The following is a 22650-nucleotide window of genomic DNA, read 5'->3' as shown; positions in this document are numbered from 1 at the left end:
ACTCAATGAGAGTTATCCTGAGTTATCCTACAACTTCACTTCCTGGAGTACCATGTTTTGTCACTTCCTGGAGTACCATGTTTTGTCACTTCCTGGAGTACCATGTTTTGTCACTTCCTGGAGTACCATGTTATGTCTCCATTGCTGCGTTTACACAGGCAGCCCAATTCAGGAACTTTTTTGTTCACTAATTGGTCTTTTGACCAATCAAAACAGCGGATGAAAAAGATCTGAAGTGAAAAGATCTGCTGTGATTGGTCAAAACACCAATTAGGGGAATAAAATATCTGAATTGAGAGGCCTGTGTAGACGCAGCCAAAGACACATCATTTAACCGATTTAATTGTGTTTCAATGCGCTATTGAGTCTTTACATATAAATGAATGGTGTCTCGTGATCGATGGCTCTGTCCTTTCATAGATAGAGTCACTGGCATTTACACTTACAATAAAGGGTATGGCGTGCATAACTTAATCAGCATAGAACCACACCTCCATACATAACTTAATCCGCATAGAACCACACCTCCATACATAACTTAATCCGCATAGAACCACACCTCCATACATAAATTAATCAGCATAGAACCACACCTCTATGCATAAATTAATCAGCATAGAACCACACCTCTATGCATAAATTAATCAGCATAGAACCACACCTCCATACATAAATTAATCAGCATAGAACCACACCCCTATGCATAAATTAATCAGCATAGAACCACACCTCCATACATAAATTAATCAGCATAGAACCACACCTCTATGCATAAATTAATCAGCATAGAACCACACCTCCATACATAAATTAATCAGCATAGAACCACACCTCTATGCATAAATTAATCAGCATAGAACCACACCCCTATGCATAAATTAATCAGCATAGAACCACACCTCTTTGCATAAATTAATCCGCATAAAAACCACACCTCTGTGCATAAATTAATCCGCATAGAACCACACCTCTGTACATAAATTAATCAACATAGAACCACACCTCTATGCATAAATTAATCAGCATAGAACCACACCTCCAAACATAAATTAATCAGCATAAAACCACACCTCCAAACATAAATTAATCAGCATAGAACCACACCCCCAAACATAAATTAATCAGCATAGAACCACACCTCTATGCATAAATTAATCAGCATAGAACCACACCTCCAAACATAAATTAATCAGCATAGAACCACACCTCTATGCATAAATTAATCAGCATAGAACCACACCTCTATGCATAAATTAATCAGCATAGAACCACACCTCAATGCATAAATTAATCAGCATAAAACCACACCTCTGTGCATAAATTAATCAGCATAGAACCACACCTCTATGCATAAATTAATCAGCATACAACCACACCCCCAAACATAAATTAATCAGCATAGAACCACACCTCCAAACATAAATTAATCAGCATAGAACCACACCTTTGTGCATAAATTAATCAGCATAGAACCACACCTCTATGCATAAATTAATCAGCATAGAACCGCACCCCCAAACATAAATTAATCAGCATAGAACCACACCTCTATGCATAAATTAATTAGCATAAAACCACACCTCTATACATAAATTAATCAGCATAGAACCACACCTCTATGCATAAATTAATCAGCATAGAACCACACCTCTATGCATAAATTAATCAGCATAGAACCACACCTCTATACATAAATTAATCAGCATAGAACCACACCCCCAAACATAAATTAATCAGCGTAAAACCACACCTCCAAACATTTGATCAACTCAGTAACACAGAGCTCATTCATTTGATCAACTAAAGAAGAGAGAGAACGTTTTTATGTAATGTTATCAGTAACGTTCCCCTAACGTTTGAGTGTCCAGTTTTCCGTTAGTTAAGGGGAACATTCTATATACTGTTATGTTAGCAAAAAACCTTCCTGAGAACCTTTTTTTAGCATGTTTTGGTGTTAAAGATTGCAGAAAAATTCCCTTAATGTCAAACATAACTTATCTAGAACGTGGTTACAATGTCCTCATTACAATGTTTCTTGACGTGTTTTATGGGACGTTGAAATAACATTCACGTGTGTCGAGTTTCACGTGTCGGTTTTCTGTTATAGTTGTCTAATGTTGGAGCGTCCTATTAACCAGCTCTAATGATACCCCCTGAATCACTACGCTCAACATAACAAAACAACGAGCTGAAATGTACATCAAGGTGCATTGACCCCTATTGCTTACACCTGCCATGTTGCTCCAGATCAACACAAGTGACTAAGGAGGAGGTTGTTAGGGAACTGTCTTCTGGACAGCACCTATCTATACTCCCGAGTGGCGCAGAGGTCTAAAGACACTGTATCTCAGTGCAAGAGGCATCACTGCAGTACCTGGTTCAAATCCAAGCTGCATCACATCTGGCTGTGATTGGGAATCCTCTAGGAAGGTGCACGTTTGGCCCAGAGTTGTCTGGGTTAGGCAGTCATTGTAAATAGAATTTGTTCTAAGCTGACTTGCCTAGTTAAATAAAAACATACTGGGTCAATGCCCATCTTTTGGAGCTATCTGTTATTGGGACAGTGGTTTGGGTGTTTGGTGCTGGTGGCCTGTGTTCCAGACCCGCTAGGGCAGTCACTGTATAATCACACTCTTAGTAATATATCTTCACGTTGTTACTTAGCAAAAATTACAACAAACCTATCTGATCTAATTAAAATGAGTTTCACGTTGAACGACTGATGTAGTACCACAGACCACCAGGAGAGGGCGCGGGACGCTCATTTTATGTACATGTGTTACAAACTATGACGTCACTTTTACAGCCAGGTAAGTCACTCACAGAGGTCGCCGGGAGGGGTGGCGGGAGCAGTGCACGTTTAGGCCAACATCTACTGTCCCCAGTTAGTAGGTGTAATTATGTCCGTGTGTTTCCATGTCCTTTAATATGATGTTGCCAGCAATACAAAAGGTCATGTATTACATTCATGTCCATTAGGCATGTAAGACTGGCTGTGGTATGATAAACTCACTGGTATTTACTCATTATTACTGGCTGTGGTATGATAAACTCACTGGTATTTACTCATTATTACTGGCTGTGGTATGATAAACTCACTGGTATTTACTCATTATTACTGGCTGTGGTATGATAAACTCACTGGTATTTACTCATTATTACTGGCTGTGGTATGATAAACTCACTGGTATTTACTCATTATTACTGGCTGTGGTATGATAAACTCACTGGTATTTACTCATTATTACTGGCTGTGGTATGATAAACTCACTGGTATTTACTCATTATTACTGGCTGTGGTATGATAAACTCACTGGTATTTACTCATTATTACTGGCTGTGGTATGATAAACTCACTGGTATTTACTCATTATTACTGGCTGTGGTATGATAAACTCACTGGTATTTACTCATTATTACTGGCTGTGGTATTTACTCATTATTACTGGCTTTGGCATTTACTCATTATTTCTGGCTGTGGTATGATACACTCACTGGTATTTACTCATTATTACTGGCTGTGGTATTAACTCATTATTACTGGCTGGGGTATTTACTCATTATTTCTGGCTGTGGTATGATACACTCACTGGTATTTACTCATTATTACTGGCTGTGGTATTTACCTATTATTACTGGCTGTGATATTAACTCATTATTACTGGCTGTGGTATTTACTCATTATTACTGGTTGTGGTATTTACTCCTTATTACTGGCTGTGGTATTTACTCATTATTACTGGCTGTGGTATTTACTCATTATTACTGGCTGTGGTGTTTACTCATTATTACTAGCTGTGGTATTTACTCATTATTTCTGGCTTTGGTATTTACTCATTATTTCTGGCTGTGGTATGATACACTCACTGGTATTTACTCATTATTACTGGCTGTGGTATTTACTCATTATTACTGGCTGTGGTATTTACTCATTATTACTGGCTGTGGTATTTACTCATTATTACTGGCTGTGGTGTTTACTCATTATTACTGGCTGTGGTATTTACTCATTATTACTGGCTGTGGTATTTACTCTTTATTACTGGCTGTGGTATTTACTCATTATTTCTGGCTGTGGTATGAAAAACTCACTGGTATTTACTCATTATTACTCGGTGCAGGATTTTGTTCTAGCCCATCGCTAACACACCTGATTCAAATAATCAACTGAACATGGCCGCAGGGCTGGAATGAAAGCCTGCACACAGTATCTCTATGATAGCCTACCAGGAGATTGAAGCGCTACTGGCAAGGTGGCAAAAATCTGGTAACTAAACTTTCTCCAAAATTACCAGGTTTTCAAGAAGTCCTGGTTGGGGGGGATTACAAATGTCCTGTTTATTCCCTCTTGATTCTGAGAATGTTCCAACAAGGTTTTCTGGAAAATCATGCAGTGGATTTTGGTAAAGTTACCAGATTTTTTACAAACTTAGTTAGTAGAGACAGTGGTATAGGAGTCATGAAGACAAGGCATTGGATTAAAGAGAAATGATAAAAAGAGAGAAAAAGATCATGAGAGACAGACAAACAGCTCCCGACGAGAAACTAATTCTTCACAAACTTAATCCCACCAGGGGTTGAGAGATAACAAACGCAAACCAACGTTCATTCCTCACTAATTCTGTTTAAAAATATATAAAATAAGCGTAGAATATATATTACGTGGTGAATTTCTCCCTACTGTGAAATAAATAGACACCCGCTTCCCAATTTGTTGTGGCACGAATTGACATTGGAATCCAACTTGACCAGAGCAGCAAATCCGCATAGCTTCCACAGGGATTACAACGATTTAGCGTGTATCCCAAATAGCAACCTGTTGCCTATATAGTGCACTACTTTTAAACAGAGGCCGCATAGGGAATATATACTACATAGGGAACAGGGTGACATTTGGCACTCGAAATATATGGCTAGTTTACTACATGTCACTAGCATGTCAGACAGAATTCATGTCTAGTTTACTACATGTCACTAGCGTGTCAGACTGAATTCATGTCTAGTTTACTACATGTCACTAGCGTGTCAGACAGAATTCATGTCTAGTTTACTACATGTCACTAGCATGTCAGACAGAATTCATGTCTAGTTTACTAGCATGTCACTAGCATGTCAGACAGAATTCATGTCTAGTTTTACTACATGTCACTAGCATGTCAGACTGAATTCATTTCTAGTTTTACTACATGTCACTAGCGTGTCAGACAGAATTCATGTCTAGTTTACTACATGTCACTAGCATGTCAGACAGAATTCATGTCTAGTTTACTACATGTCACTAGCGTGTCAGACAGAATTCATGTCTAGTTTACTACATGTCACTAGCGTGTCAGACAGAATTCATGTCTAGTTTACTACATGTCACTAGCATGTCAGACAGAATTCATGTCTAGTTTACTACATGTCACTAGCGTGTCAGACTGAATTCATGTCTAGTTTACTACATGTCACTAGCGTGTCAGACAGAATTCATGTCTAGTTTACTACATGTCACTAGCGTGTCAGACAGAATTCATGTCTAGTTTTACTACATGTCACTAGCATGTCAGACAGAATTCATGTCTAGTTTACTACATGTCACTAGCATGTCAGACAGAATTCATGTCTAGTTTTACTACATGTCACTAGCATGTCAGACAGAATTCATGTCTAGTTTTACTACATGTCACTAGCATGTCAGACAGAATTCATGTCTAGTTTTACTACATGTCACTAGCGTGTCAGACAGAATTCATGTCTAGTTTACTACATGTCACTAGCATGTCAGACAGAATTCATGTCTAGTTTACTACATGTCACTAGCATGTCAGACAGAATTCATGTCTAGTTTACTAGCATGTCACTAGCATGTCAGACAGAATTCATGTCTAGTTTACTACATGTCACTAGCATGTCAGATAATGACCACTAAGCAGGAGGCACCTCTGGCTCAGCTCAGGATGGTGATTGTAAATGTAACGTGGTGGCGAATGTGATGTAGTAGTCTGTCTGTCTCTCTTGCAGGTATTTGCATATGACCTTCAGTGAGTAGTGCTGTGCCCTTCAGGTATTTGCATATGATCTTCAGTGAGTAGTGCTGTGACCTTCAGGTATTTGCATGTGACCTTCAGTGAGTAGTGCTGTGCCCTTCAGGTATTTGCATATGACCTTCAGTGAGTAGTGCTGTGACCTTCAGATATTTGCATGTGACCTTCAGTGAGTAGTGCTGTGCCCTTCAGGTATTTGCATATGACCTTCAGTGAGTAGTGCTGTGCCCTTCAGGTATTTGCATATGACCTTCAGTGAGTAGTGCTGTGCCCTTCAGGTATTTGCATATGACCTTCAGTGAGTAGTGCTGTGCCCTTCAGGTATTTGCATATGATCTTCAGTGAGTAGTGCTGTGACCTTCAGGTATTTGCATATGACCTTCAGTGAGTAGTGCTGTGCCCTTCAGGTATTTGCATATGACCTTCAGTGAGTAGTGCTGTGCCCTTCAGGTATTTGCATATGACCTTCAGTGAGTAGTGCTGTGCCCTTCAGGTATTTGCATATGATCTTCAGTGAGTAGTGCTGTGCCCTTCAGGTATTTGCATATGACCTTCAGTGAGTAGTGCTGTGCCCTTCAGGTATTAATGGAATGAGATTCTGTCAGTATGAGTGCCAAATATCAACCTATTTTCAATGTATTTAACCTGTATTCAACCTTTATTAAACCATTATTCAACATTTATTTAACCTTTATTTAACTAGGGAAGTCAGTAAAGAACAAATTCTTATTTTCAATGACCGCCTACCCTGGACAAACCCTAACACAGATGACGCTGGACCAATTATGCACCGCCCTATAGGACTCCCAATCACGGCCGATTGTGATACAGGCCAGGATCGAACCAGGGTCTGTAGTGACGCCTCTAGCACTGAGATGCAGTGCCTTAGATCGCTGCGCCACTCGCAAACCCTATTCCTTACATAGAGCACAGTTATCAGAGCACTAGTCAAAAGTAATGTGCTATACAGTATACTAGTATATATATAGTCCTAGTAGCATAGCTTGTTCAACAGTTATTCCTGGTAGCCTACCTAGTCCAACAGTTATTCCTGGTAGCCTATCTACTTCATCAGTTATTCCTAGTAGCCTATCTAGTTCAACAGTTATTCCTGGTAGCCTACCTAGTTCAACAGTTATTCCTGGTAGCCTATCTACTTCATCAGTTATTCCTAGAAGCCTACCTAGTTCATCAGTTATTCCTAGAAGCCTACCTAGTCCAACAGTTATTCCTAGTAGCCTATCTAGTCCAACAGTTATTCCTGGTAGCCTATCTAGTTCAAAAGTTATTCCTAGTAGCCTATCTACTTCATCAGTTATTCCTGGTAGCCTATCTAGTTGATCAGTTATTCCTAGAAGCCTACCTAGTTCAACAGTTATTCCTAGAAGCCTACCTAGTTCAACAGTTATTCCTAGAAGCCTACCTAGTTCAACAGTTATTCCTGGTAGCCTATCTAGTTCATCAGTTATTCCTGGTAGCCTATCTAGTTCATCAGTTATTCCTAGTAGCCTACCTAGTTCAGCAATTTTTTGGCTTTGGTTATTTATTTGTATTATTTTTTCAATCTCATCTAAATTCTTTGACCTAAGGTTCTATATTTTTTGGAATGAATTTAACTCAGATTGGATTGGATGTTATGGTCACGCTGCAAGTTGTTGCTCTGCCCACACTTTCAATAAACGTGTGCTGTACAAGAGAGAGAGAGAGAGAGAGAGAGAGAGAGAGAGAGAGATAGAGAGAGAGAGAGAGATGAAAGAGAGAGAGAGAGAGAGATAGAGAGAGAGAGAGAGAGAGAGAGAGAGAGAGAGAGAGAGAGAGAGAGAGAGAGAGAGAGAGAGAGAGAGAGAGAGAGAGAGAGAGAGAGGGAGAGAGATTAGGAAAGGGTTGGGTTAAATGTGGAAGACACATTTCAGTTGAATGCATTCAGTTGTACAATTGACTAGGAATCATTACACCTGCTGACTGTCATAGAGGAGAAATTCTTAATGTTAATGTTTTAGTAATTAATATGTATGCTAATTATGATATTCATATTATTAATAATGTGTTAATAAGGAAGTAGCAATTTGTTAGAACAACATTGGGTTACAAATCGGTTGACTTTATCTGAGCACAGAATTTTCTGTCGTCATGTAATTTAACCTTCTGCCGCCGAGCGCGTCCCTGCCTTTAATAAGTTTCTAGGCTGCCATCCCCTTTAAAGGACTACATTTTTTCTTTAATCCTGAATTGATGGCTTAAATACGGAGACAGATAGTGAACAGAGAAAGCCCAGTGAGATTAATGTGAAAGGATTGCAAATATATTTCTTATTTTTAAAAGAATCAACACTAGTCTTTTAAAATCACTACATGTCGACGGATTCTCGTTTTGTTTACTACGGTTTCATTCAAACGGTTACTAATTGATCTAACGTTACTATGGAAATAATTATGGAATGAAGCTGAAACCCCATTGAAAATGTAAAGAAGTTCGCGTGTATTTATTTTTAATATTTAAACACGTAAACTTGGAGATATTTCTATTGGGATATATATAAACGTGGAATAAACAGTGAAAAAGTGAACTCCTGTCTGAGGATAATGCATTTCTCTGCGATCAGCTGAAGGCTACAATCCCCGACATGTATGAGGACAATCGCAAAAGTAAGAATATTGTCATCAATAATTCATTGTTTACATCTTATTTTCATTTTAATACAGAACATTTTGTGTATGTTTTTCCATTTTGAATGATTTATTTCCTACCCAGTTGTTTTCCTTCTTTCATAGCACCTATTTTTAGACTTAAACCGATCTCTACAGAAGCGCAACTTTATGGGACATTCTTTTATTTTTTGTCGATTCAGTGTCGATCAGAAGTCAGAATCTTCTATAACTATTGTTTCTAAATTCAGATTACAACTCTGGATTAATGAGAGTAGAGAAAACGGCATCGTTTGAGAAAAACGGCAGACCTACATTTCGTTACGCGTCACCTTTTTGGCAGATGCGGACAGCTGTTTCTCTCACAGACATTTGTGGCCTGCATTTCTCCCGTTGACATTGACAACCAACTCAAATCTCTATGCCGTCTAACTAAAACTAAAACATTAAGGCTATAGTTGTTTTTGTTTTTTTAAACCTACAGATTGTGACAAGGGACAGTAGCCTAAAGCAGTTGGTGATTTACTTAACAACAACAAAAAAGTGAGACATTTGACAGTTATTTTGTCAATTACCTTATAGATGGATGAATATTCTTGTACATTTCACCACACGGACACGGTGCAATATAGTCCGTTTCAGTATCTTCTTTTGATGGTTCACGTAAATGACTGTATTTGTTCCCGTTCTGAATTTGCATGGCGCAAATCTAATGTGACAACAGATAAATAGTACAGACATGAATGGTGAGTACTTCATCGATCCTCAAGGGGATAATTAATATGTGTTTATTGTTGTGTGATGCAGTGAAAATGGACACATCGGTACCTGGTTGTAAATGCCATGTTTCGTCTTACAGTCATCATTTCTCTGCATTTCATTCACTAAACACCCCCCTGGTATCCAATAACCAAACATGTCCAATAATGTTTTGCTACCTCTATACATTTATTCCATACGCAGTTTTAAAATACAGTAATATACAGTAGTAGACGGTGTTTCTTCATCGTAGTCCTGAGGAGCGCACAAAGGGAGCACCTTTTAGCATGTCCTCTAGCGCTGCACACCTGATTCCACTTATCAAAGATTTTGTTAGTGTGTAGTTCTGGGGGGGGGAGAAAAACAACTCAAAATAACCCCCCCCCCCCCCCCCCCCTTTTGGTCCCCAGTTTCAAATACACTGCAACAGCCCATCTTGTGGTTGCTCTCATGCAGAACCTAACTGAACTCCAGGCTTCATAATGGAAATCTTTGTCTCTCCATTGGTTGACATCATTATTTTTTGTATTTTTTTTTTTTACCAACTCTTGTTTCAGGACACAGAAATATCTCTCCTTTCAAAGGAACAGGGCCAATTATTTGACAGACTTTTAAGGATATCCTTCATGACGAGACGTAGGCTGCGGATAGCAGCAATTATGGCCTCTTGTGATGTGGGTAATGTCTTCAACGGGGTTGGGGTAATGTCTTGAACAGGGTTAGGGTAATGTCTTCAACAGGGTTAGGGTAATGTCTTCAACGGGGTTAGGGTAATGTCTTCAACAGGGTTAGGGTAATGTCTTCAACGGGGTTAGGGTAATGTCTTCAACAGGGTTAGGGTAATGTCTTCAACAGGGTTAGGGTAATGTCTTCAACAGGGTTAGGGTAATGTCTTCAACATGGTTAGGGTAATGTCTTCAACAGGGTTAGGGTAATGTATTCAACAGGGTTAGGGTAATGTCTTCAACAGGGTTAGGGTTATGTCTTCAACAGGGTAATGGTTATGTCTTCAACAGGGTTAGGGTAATGTCTTCAACAGGGTTATGGTTATGTCTTCAACAGGGTAATGGTAATGTCTTCAACAGGGTTAGGGTAATGTCTTCAACAGGGTTAGGGTAATGTCTTCAACAGGGTTAGGGTTATGTCTTCAACAGGGTTAGGGTAATGTCTTCAACGGGGTTAGGGTAATGTCTTCAATAGGGTTAGGGTAATGTCTTCAACGGGGTTAGGGTTATGTCTTCAACAGGGTTAGGGTAATGTCTTCAACAGGGTTAGGGTAATGTATTCAACAGGGTTAGGGTAATGTCTTCAACAGGGTTAGGGTTATGTCTTCAACAGGGTAATGGTTATGTCTTCAACAGGGTTAGGGTAATGTCTTCAACAGGGTTATGGTTATGTCTTCAACAGGGTAATGGTAATGTCTTCAACAGGGTTAGGGTAATGTCTTCAACAGGGTTAGGGTAATGTCTTCAACAGGGTTAGGGTTATGTCTTCAACAGGGTTAGGGTAATGTCTTCAACGGGGTTAGGGTAATGTCTTCAATAGGGTTAGGGTAATGTCTTCAACGGGGTTAGGGTTATGTCTTCAACAGGGTTAGGGTTATGTCTTCAACAGAGTTAGGGTAATGTCTTCAACAGGGTTAGGGTTATGTCTTCAACAGGGTTAGGGTAATGTCTTCAACAGAGTTAGGGTAATGTCTTCAACAGGGTTAGGGTAATGTCTTCAACAGGGTAATGGTTATGTCTTCAACAGGGTTAGGGTTATGTCTTCAACAGGGTTAGGGTTATGTCTTCAACAGGGTTAGGGTAATGTCTTCAACGGGGTTAGGGTTATGTCTTCAACAGGGTTAGGGTAATGTATTCAACATGGTAATGATTAAGTGATAATATGGCATGTTAATAATAAATAACATAATAAAAATAATGGATATTAAACATTTAGGGACATACAAGTGTCTTATGTCGGTTAAAAGCTTAAATCTAAATGCACTGTCCGATTTACAGTAGACTTTACAGTAGACTTTACAGTAGACTTTGCAGCGAAAACATGCCATGCGATTGTCTGAGGACGGCGACCCACATCAAAATATTTTTCCACCGGCACAGGTTTCATAAATTCACAAATAGCTATTAAATATTCAATTACTTTTTGAAAATCTTCTTCTGATTTGTCATCCAAAGGGTCCCAGCTACAACATGTAATGTTGTTTTGTTAGATAAAATCCTTCTTTATATCCCAAAAAGTCAGTTTAGTTGGCGCCATAGATTTCAGTAATCCACTCGTTCAACTTCTAGACAAAGGAATCCAAAAAGCTATCGCTAAACTTTGTTCAAACAAGTCAAACTACATTTCTATTTAATCCTCAGGTACCCTAAAATGTAATTAAACTATAATATTTCATACGGAAAGAAGTATGTTCAATAGGAAAACGATATTAGCAGATGTGCATCCTCTACGTCGTGCGTGCATACACTAATTTCCAAGTCTGTATCCCAGTACTAAAACTCAAAACTCAAAAGAAACAAGCCTGAAACCTTGAACAAAGACTACTGACACCCAGTGGAAGCCATTTGAATTGCTATATTTAATGATTTACCTATGCGTTCCATTGGAAGAGCATGGGCTCTCAACAAAAAAAAAATCAGTTTGGTTTTTCTTTGGATTTTCTCCTACCATATCTATTGTGTTATAGTCTACATTATTTTAACATTTCCACAAACTTCAGTGTGTTTTCTTTCCAATGATACCAATTATATGCATATCCTGGCTTCAGGGCCTGAGCAACAGGCAGTTTACTTTGGGCACGTCAGTCTGACGGAAATTAAGAAAAATAGACCCTAGCCTGAAGAAGTTTTATTTTGCTGGACCCCAGGAAGAGTAGCTGCTGCCTTGGCAGGAACTCATGGAGATCCTTAATAAACCCCAGGAAGAGTAGCTGCTGCCTTGGCAGGAACTCATGGGGATCCATAATAAACCCCAGGAAGAGTAGCTGCTGCCTTGGAAGGAACTCATGGGGATCCATAATAAACCACAGGAAGATTAGCTGCTGCCTTGGCAGGAACTCATGGGGATCCATAATAAACCCCAGGAAGAGTAGCTGCTGCCTTGGCAGGAACTAATGAGGATCCATAATAAACCCCAGGAAGAGTAGCTGCTGCCTTGGCAGGAACTCATGGGGATCCATAATAAACCCCAGGAAGAGTAGCTGCTGCCTTGGCAGGAACTAATGGGGATCTTTAATAACCCCCAGGAAGAGTAGCTGCTGCCTTGGCAGGAACTCATGTGGATCCTTAATAAACCCCAGGAAGAGTAGCTGCTGCCTTGGCAGGAACTCATGTGGATCCTTAATAAACCCCAGGAAGAGTAGCTGCTGCCTTGGCAGGAACTCATGTGGATCCTTAATAAACCCCAGGAAGAGTAGCTGCTGCCTTGGCAGGAACTCATGGGGATCCTTAATAACCCCCAGGAAGAGTAGCTGCTGCCTTGGCAGGAACTCATGGGGATCCATAATAAACCCCAGGAAGAGTAGCTGCTGCCTTGGCAGGAACTCATGGGGATCCATAATAAACCCCAGGAAGAGTAGCTGCTGCCTTGGCAGGAACTCATGGGGATCCATAATAAACCCCAGGAAGAGTAGCTGCTGCCTTGGCAGGAACTCATGGGGATCCTTAATAACCCCCAGGAAGAGTAGCTGCTGCCTTGGCAGGAACTCATGGGGATCCATAATAAACCCCAGGAAGAGTAGCTGCTGCCTTGGCAGGAACTCATGGGGATCCATAATAAACCCCAGGAAGAGTAGCTGCTGCCTTGGCAGGAACTAATGGGGATCCATAATAAACCCCAGGAAGAGTAGCTGCTGCCTTAACAGGAACTAATGGGGATCCATAATAAATACGAATAGAGCTGTAGCTAAGGCCCTGTTCCTGTGTGACAGCTAAAACATACTTTGTAGCACCAGGAGCATCAACCCTGACAGCCTTCCCATGAACAGAGTTAATATCTTCCAAAACGAGGAAGCAAATTACCATTGAAACGACCTCCCTATCAGTCCTGAGTACTTAACCTAATACCTATTGAACTTTTTACAGGAGTTTCTCCCACTGCTATTGGTTCAATTTAATGCTCCTTGACAGGGTTTTAATGAGAACAGTGTTATCAGTGTCTGTTAGGATTCCCTCAATCTCACTGCAGCCCAGGAACCATCATGATAAAAATATGATTCATATAAGCTATTAGTGCAGGTTCCACTCTCCCTCCCTCACGCACTCTGACTCTCTCTCCCTCACTCACTCGGACCTTCTCTCTCCCTCCCTCACGCACTCTAACTCTCCATCCCTCACACACTCTGACTGTCTGTCTCCCTCACACACTCTGACTCTCTCTCCCTCACACACTCTGACTCTCTCTCTCTCCTTCCCTCACGCACTCTGACTCTCTCTCTCTCCCTCATGCACTCTGACTCTCTCTCTCTCCCTCATGCACTCTGACTCTCTCTCTCTCTCCCTCATGCACTCTGACTCTCTCTCTCTCCCTCATGCACTCTGACTCTCTCTCTCTCCCTCATGCACTCTGACTCTCTCTCTCTCCCTCATGCACTCTGACTCTCTCTCTCCCTCATGCACTCTGCCTCTCTCTCTCCCTCATGCACTCTGACTCTCTCTCTCCCTCATGCACTCTGACTCTCTCTCTCTCCCTCATGCACTCTGACTCTCTCTCTCTCCCTCATGCACTCTGACTCTCTCTCTCTCCATCATGCACTCTGACTCTCTCTCTCTCCCTCATGCACTCTGACTCTCTCTCTCTCCCTCATGCACTCTGACTCTCTCTCTTCCTCACGCACTCTGCCTCTCTCCCTCACACACTCTGACTCTCTCTCTCCTTCCCTCACGCACTCTGACTCTCTCCCTCCCTCACGCACTCTGACTCTCTCTCTCCATAACGCAGTCTGACTCTCTCCCTCCTTCCCTCACGCACTCTGACTCTCTCCCTCCCTCACGCACTCTGACTCTCTCTCTCTCCCTCATGCACTCTGACTCTCTCTCTCTCCCTCATGCACTCTGACTCTCTCTCTCTCCCTCATGCACTCTGACTCTCTCTCTCTCCCTCGTGCACTCTGACTCTCTCTCTCTCCCTCATGCACTCTGACTCTCTCTCTCCCTCACGCACTCTGCCTCTCTTTCTCCCTCATGCACTCTGACTCTCTCTCTCTCCCTCATGCACTCTGACTCTCTCTCTCTCCCTCATGCACTCTGACTCTCTCTCTCTCTCCCTCATGCACTCTGACTCTCTCTCTCCCTCACACACTCTGATTCTCTCTCTCCTTCCCTCACGCACTCTGACTCTCTCCCTCCCTCACGCAGTCTGACTCTCTCTCTCCCTCCCTCACGCACTCTGCCTCTCTCCCTCCCTCACACACTCTGACTCTCTCCCTCCCTCACGCACTCTGACTCTCTCTCTCCATCACGCACTCTGCCTCTCTCCCTCCCTCACGCACTCTGACTCTCGCTCCATCACGCACTCTGACTATTTCTCTCCCTTACACACTATGACTCTCTCTCTCCCTCACGCAGTCTGACTCTCTCCCTCATGCACTCCGACTCCCTCCCTCCCTCACACACTCCGACTCTCTCTCTCCTCATCCACTCTCACTCTCTCTCTTTCACTTTCTCTCTCGCTGTTCCCCTCTCTCTCCTGCTTCTCTCTTTTCCTCTCTCACATACACACAATAACACAGCATATCTCTGTCTCCCTCTGTCTTTCTCCCTCTCTCTCCCTCTCTCTCCCTCTCCAGCCGCCCCACCTCTCCATCTGCTCAGTTAGCAGTGTGTCAGTTAACCGTGTGTGTCAGTCAACAGTGTGTATCAGTTAACTGTGTGTGTCAGTTAGCAGTGTGTGTTAGTTAACAGTGTATCAGTTAACAGTGTATCAGTTAGCTGTGTATCAGTTAGCTGTGTCCGTTAGCTGTGTATCAGTTAGCTGTGTATGCTGTGAGTACTGAGTCCTCAGGTATTAACACATAAACCATAGCCCACAATTCCTCTCTGCTCTGCTCCTCTCTGCTCCTCTCTGTTCCTCTCTGCTCCTCTCTGCTCCTCTCTGCTCCTCTCTGTTCCTTTCTGCTCCTCTCTTCTCTCTGCTCCTCTCTGCTCCTTTCGGCTCCTCTCTTCCCTCTGCTCCTCTCTGCTCCTCTCTGCTCCTCTCTGTTCCTCTCTGCTCCTCTCTTCTCTCTGCTCCTCTCTGTTCCTCTCTGCTCCTCTCTGCTCCTCTCTTCTCTCTGCTCCTCTCTGCTCCTCTCCTCGTCTCTCTGCTCTGCTTCTCTCTGCTCCTCTCTGTTCCTCTCTGCTCCTCTCTGTTCCTCTCTGCTCCTCTCTGCTCCTCTCTGCTCTCTGCTCCTCTCTTCTCTCTGCTCCTCTCTGTTCCTCTCTGCTCCTCTCTTCTCTCTGCTCCTCTCTGTTCCTCTCTGCTCCTCTCTGCTCCTCTCTGCTCATCTCCTCGTCTCTCTGCTCTGCTTCTCTCTGCTCCTCTCTTCTCTCTGTTCCTCTCTGCTCATCTCTGCTCCTCTCTGCTTCTCTCTTCTCTCTGCTCCTCTCTGCTTCTCTCTGCTCCTCTCTGTTCCTTTCTGCTCCTCTCTGCTTCTCTCTGCTCCTCTCTGCTCCTCTCTGTTCCTCTCTGCTCCTCTCTGTTCCTCTCTGCTCCTCTCTGCTCCTCTCTGCTCCTCTCTGTTCCTCTCTGCTCCTCTCTGCTCCTCTCTGCTCCTCTCTGCTCCTCTCTGTTCCTCTCTGCTCCTCTCTGCTCCTCTCTGTTCCTCTCTGCTCCTCTCTGCTCCTCTCTGCTCTGCTTCTCTCTGCTTCTCTCTTCTCTCTGCTTCTCTCTGCTCCTCTCTGCTCTTCTCTGCTCCTCTCTTCGCCTCTCTGCTCCTCGCTGCTCCTCTCCTCTCTGCTCTGCTTCGGCTCCGGAGAAATAGGTCACAGCTGTTCTCTACAATATGGTTGTTTTCACCCATTAACTCCTCTGTATTACCATTCTAACCCTCTGCGTATAGCCTCGCTTACTGTGGAGTCTCACACGTTGAACGACACACCATCCTTCAGAGCATACAAAATGTATTTATCTATCTGAGTTCTTCAACTTCTCAAGATTCAACATGCTGCTGTAAGATATTATGTGATCCGTCAGGTTAGGTACTGAGGACAACACAAGATTGTCTTGATTTCAATGTAACGTCTACCAAAGCATCTTATAAAAATGACTGGACTGACACAAACTCATTACAATAAAGTTCTTCAGTTGTCCAATGTCCACTGACTGGACATGATCAAGACTTAAACAAAATGAGTTTTTTAAGTGTTAGGTTTAAGGTTGATGTGGGGGATAGGTTTAATTGGGTTTGCGGTTTTCATTGGATTTAGAAACACAAAACACAGAACAGAGAGGAAACATGGTACTATTGATTTAATAACTCTTCACAGTGGACTATCTCTACTGGGAGTAACCTAACCCATGAAGGAGTCAAGTTCTCCTGATATTAGTCTAACTCTCTCCTCTTCCTTCTCTTCCTCCTCTTCCTCAGACAATGGCCGGAACGGGTACACCAACACAGACGAAGGAGAGGAGGGTGGAGGAGAGGGAGAAGAGGGAGAAGAGGGAGAAGAGGAGGAGGAGGAGGGAGGAGAGGGGGATGAGGAAGGGGAGAAGAAAGGAGACGCGGAGTGGACGGAGGACGGTATGGCTGACAACGGAGGAGTGAAGATGACGAGGACGGACACACTCCACTCTACAACCAGTTCCACGGGGACCCAGAGGAAGAAGAGCCACCATAATAAGAAAGTGGTACAGGGTTCTGACAAGGTCCAGAGAGCCCCCAGAGCCCTCTACTGCCTCAAACTCAACAACCCCATACGCAGGGCCGCGCTCTCCATCGTAGAGTGGAAGTATCCTTTACCTACTACGATTGGTTGGCAGTAGGACTTGGAACAGCTGATTGGTTGGCAGTAGCACTTGGAACAGCTGATTGGTTGGCAGTAGGACTTGGAACAGCTGATTGGTTGGCAGTAGCACTTGGAACAGCTGATTGGTTGGCAGTAGGACTTGGAACAGCTGATTGGTTGGCAGTAGCACTTGGAACAGCTGATTGGTTGGCAGTAGCACTTGGAACAGCTGATTGGTTGGCAGTAGCACTTGGAACAGCTGATTGGTTGGCAGTAGCACTTGGAACAGCTGATTGGTTGGTAGTAGCACTTGGAACAGCTGATTGGTTGGCAGTAGCACTTGGAACAGCTGATTGGTTGGCAGTAGCACTTGGAACAGCTGATTGGTTAGCAGTATCACTTGGAACAGCTGATTGGTTGGCAGTAGCACTTGGAACAGCTGATTGGTTGGCAGTAACACATGGAACAGCTGATTGGTTGGCAGTAACACATGGAACAGCTGATTGGTTGGCAGTAACACATGGAACAGCTGATTGGTTGGCAGTGACACATGGAACAGCTGATTGGTTTGCAGTAACACATGGAACAGCTGATTGGTTGGCAGTAACACATGGAACAGCTGATTGGTTGGCAGGAGCACTCGGAACAGCAGATCCACTTAATCTTCATTTCATCATGCCCTATCGTGTTGCAAAATAAGTGTTTATAAAATCAGAATCAAAATTAGAAAAACTTTATTGTCCCGCAACAAATGGTAGCAATGACATTCTCTTGTTGTTACACACTGTATTGAGGTAACCCACTGAGCACAAACCGGTTGAATCCGGTTGAATCCGGTTGAATCCGCGCTGTTTCAGTCTAATTTGTCAACGTATTGCAACATGGAATTTATGTTTTAAAATACATTGGATTTCCAAAAGTGTTATCAAAGTCATCTAACTTCAAATTTCAAGATTATGTATCATGGTAACCATTTTTATTTATTTTTTACATATACAATATACAAACATATACAAACAAGTGCTGTAATGATCTACATTACAGCACCTCCTACTGGAGAGTTGATCTATCTACAGCACCTCCTACTGGAGAGATGATGTATCTACAGCACCTCCTACTGGAGAGATGATCTACCTACAGCACCTCCTACTGGAGAGATGATGTATCTACAGCACCTCCTACTGGAGAGATGATCTATCTACAGCACCTCCTACTGGAGAGTTGATCTTACTACAGCACCTCCTACTGGAGAGTTCATCTGTCTACAGCACCTCCTACTGGAGAGTTGATCTATCTACAGCACCTCCTACTGGAGAGTTGATGTGTCAACAGCACCTCCTACTGGAGAGTTGATGTATCTCCAGCTATCCCTTTGGTCGTCCATCCAGGGTTTTAACCAATCCTAGCTTAGCTATGAATTTTGTCACTGACTACTACCAATGTGCTATTGTGAAAATGATTATTGAGAAATCTCTAGTTAATAGATTCGCTCTTGTTATCGAATTCATTCCATAGTGTAAGTTCAACAGAGCAAATGTAACCATAATCTATAAGTCATACATCATTAATAATACTATTAAGGCCTATAAAGCATTTGCAAAGTCATCAACAACTATTGTTTCAATTCAACCCAGAGTTCAACTAAAAATAGATAATACATACAGGCCTAGGATTTAGAACTCTGGTTGATTTCAAATTGAATCTACAAGTTACTCATTACAATGTTGGATTCACATCTCTATCTCAACCAAAAGGTTAAATAGGACTACATCAAATCAAACTTTATTTAAAGTGCCTTTAAAGTTAGATTAAATTTGATTTTGTCGTATTTTTAAATGTCGATTTTTTTTGTTGAGATGGAGACGTGAATCCAACATTTAAATGATTCATTTTTAGACAAACTAGATGTTGAATTGCGTTTGGTTGTCAACGCAACCAAATATGAACATTTGAAGGAGATGTTCTGATTGGATAGTTCCATCTGAGCCTCTGACTTAGTCTGGATTTCATTCCAGTTTATCTACAAATTAATATTTGATATCTTCGATATACGTTCCATCTCAACCAAAAATCGAAGTTAAAGAATAGAAACTAAACTTAAACTAAACTAAATCAAACTTCTTCGGGCTGCAAGGCCGATGTCAGTACACTTATGACAACAGCCAGCTCAAGTGCAGGGCGCGAAATTCAAAATATATTTTTTTGAAATATTTAACTTTCACACATTAACAAGTCCAATACAGCAAATGAAAGATAAACATCTTATGAAGCCAGCCAACATGTCCGATTTTTTAAATGTTTTACATCGAAAACACCACGTATATTTATGTTAGCTCACCACCAAATACAAAAAAGGACAGACATTTTTCACAGCACAGGTAGCATGCACAAAACCAACCTAACTAACCAAGAACCAACCAAACTAACCAAGAAACAACTTCATCAGATGACAGTCTTATAACATGTTATACAATAAATCTATGTTTTGTTCGAAAAATGTGCATATTTGAGCTATAAATCAGTTTTACATTGCAGCTACCATCACAGCTACCGTCAGAAATAGCACCGAAGCAGCCAGAGTAATTACAGACACCAACGTGAAATACCTAAATACTCATCATAAAACATTTCTGAAAAATACATCGTGCACAGCAAATGAAAGACAAGCATCTTGTGAATCCAGCCAATATTTCCGATTTCTTAAGTGTTTACAGCGAAAACAGAATATAGCATTATATTAGCTTACCACAATAGCCAGAAACACAAGCCATTTACCAGCAGCAAAAGTTAGCGATCGTAACAAACCAGCAAAAGATATATAATTTTTGACTAACCTTGATATTCTTCATCAGATGACCGTCCTATAACATCAGGTTATACATACACTTATGTTTTGTTCGAAAATGTGCATATTTAGACCTGAAATCAGTGGTTATACATTCTGCTAACTTAGCTACTTTTTCCCACAACGTCCGGATATTTTTCTGACATCTTTCTGTCACATATTCTGACCAAATAACTATTCATAAACATTACTAAAAAATACATGTTGTATAGGAAATAATAGATACACTAGTTCTTAATGCAATCGCCATGTTAGAATTCTAAAAATAACTTCATTACGACATGTAGTTAACGTTATGGCGAGAGCGTGCACAAAATCTGGGCGCAAACTACTAGTTCATATGTTCGACAGATATATGAAATAGCATCATAAAGCATCATGGGTCCTACTTTTGATGATCTTCCATCAGAATGTTGTACAAGGGGTCCTTTGTCGGGAACAATCGTTGTTTGGTTTTAGAATGTCCTCTTCTCTAGTCAATTAGCACGGAAAGCTAGCAAAGTGGCGCGAAGCTCTCCTTCCTGAACATACGCAGACAAAGCAACACGCCTAACGTCCCGAAAAAATTTCAATAATCTAATAAAACTATATTGAAAAAACATACTTTACGATGATATTGTCACATGTATCAAATAAAATCAAAGCCGGAGATATTAGTCATCTATAACGACAGCTTTACAGAAGGCAATACCAGGTCACTTCTCGCGCGTTCCAGAAAACAAGAAATTGGGGTCACGTCATGCCAAGAGCTTTTATTCGACCTCAGATCATGTTATACACTCCATTTCTTCTCTCACTGCCTGTTGACATCTAGTGGAAGGCGTATGAAGTGCATGTATACTAATAAATATCAAGCACATTTATAGGCAGGCCCTAGAACAGAGCATCAATTTCAGATTTTCCACTTCCTGTCAGGAAGTTTGCTGCAAAATGAGTTCTGTTTTACTCACAGATATAATTCAAGCGGTTTTAGAAACTAGAGAGTGTTTTCTATCCAATAGTAATAATAATATGCATATTGTACGAGCAAGAATTGAGTACGAGGCCGTTTGAAATGTGCACCTTTTATCCAGGCTACTCAATACTGCCCCTGCAGCCCAAAGAGGTTAAATGCACGTTAAATAAAGTCTGATTTGATGTAGCTAAACCAAAATTCAGACTTTTATTCCCCCATTGGAATTTTGTTGTGCTTTTAGATAGTTCTATAACGATAAAGGGCGAGACCCAGATGCAGACACGGGAGGCAGAGGGTTTGAGTCTCTGATATTTATTATAAACAAAGAGGCAGGCAAGAGACAGGTCATGGACAGGCAAAATATCAAAAACCAGGTCAGAGTCCAGGCGGAACAGAGTGGCAGGCAGGCTCGAGGTCAGGTATGCGGGCTCAGTGTCAGGGCAGGCAAAGGTCAGAACCGGGAGGACTGGGAAAAACAGAGAATAGGAAAAACAGGAGGACGGAAAAACACGCTGGTTGACTTGACAAAACAAGACGAACTGGCAACAGACAAACAGAGGACACAGGTATAAATACACAGGAGATAATGTGGAAGATGGGCGACACCTGGAGGGGGGGTGGAGACCAGCACAAAACAGGTGAAACAGATCAGGGTGGGACAGGCTGAAAGCATAGTTAGGTATTCAACAATTCACTCCCAGTGGGAGAACATTGACACACTAGAGCTAACTTACTTAACAGACACACAATACAAGTTACCCAACCTGGTCTCAGTGCATTTTGTAGTGTTCTGTACGTAAATCCGAGACACTCCATTTTAGTATGATATGTTACGTTTCGTATGGTATGTATTAATTTGTGGATGTCCATCGTCCATTTTGTATGATAGGTTACGATTTCCAATTTGTTGTGGCTGATGTTAGCTAGGGGTGGCTAGGTGGCTAACAGTAACATTGGCTAGCTGGCTAACGTTAGCTTGTCTAGGATTTAGGGGGTAATGGTTAGGGTTAGGATTAGGTTAAATGGTTAAGTTTAGTGTTTGGGGAAGGGTTAGCTAAAACGGTTAATGTTAGTGTTTGGGGAAGGGTTAGCTAAAACGGTTAATGTTAGTGTTTGGGGAAGGGCTAGCTAACATGCTAAGTAGTTGCAACGTTGCTAATTAGCTCAAATGGTAAAGTTGTCCATGATGAGATTCAAACAACCCTTGGGTTGCTAGGCGTTATCTACGCCCAACCATCCACCACGACTAACTACCCTCTTTTCCTTCATGTCTGAAGTAACCTTCTGTCTTATGTAACCATACCAAACATAACATATCATACTTTACATGTACTATGTTACGTCTAGTCTATGATACCAGTCTGAGTTACCAGGCACGAAGACGACCCAGATTCAAACCACTTATTATTCTGAAAGGTGAGTTCTAGTTCAGTCAGAGGTAATAGAGAAGACAACTACCTGAGGGGCCGGTTGGTTAGCTAGAGAGACAGAG

General features: G+C 41.8%; 1 protein-coding gene across 4 annotated transcripts in view; it reads left to right on the top strand.

Annotated features, from left to right (window-relative positions):
• Positions 1 to 8238: 8238 nt before the first annotated feature.
• Positions 8239 to 22650, top strand: part of cacna1fb (calcium channel, voltage-dependent, L type, alpha 1F subunit) — a 197851-nt gene continuing 183439 nt past the window's right edge. For all 4 annotated transcript variants that reach the window (XM_055891144.1, XM_055891142.1, XM_055891143.1 and 1 more), the window contains exons 1-2: positions 8239 to 8671; positions 17001 to 17361. In XM_055891144.1, the coding sequence (XP_055747119.1) occupies positions 8650 to 8671; positions 17001 to 17361 (383 nt within the window). In that variant the 5' untranslated portion in view covers positions 8239 to 8649. The remainder of the gene's footprint in view (positions 8672 to 17000; positions 17362 to 22650) is intronic.

The sequence above is a fragment of the Salvelinus fontinalis genome, chromosome 31 (genome assembly GCF_029448725.1).
Source record: "Salvelinus fontinalis isolate EN_2023a chromosome 31, ASM2944872v1, whole genome shotgun sequence".
Taxonomy (NCBI): domain Eukaryota; kingdom Metazoa; phylum Chordata; class Actinopteri; order Salmoniformes; family Salmonidae; genus Salvelinus; species Salvelinus fontinalis.
This window is presented reverse-complemented; position numbering and strand designations above follow the sequence as displayed.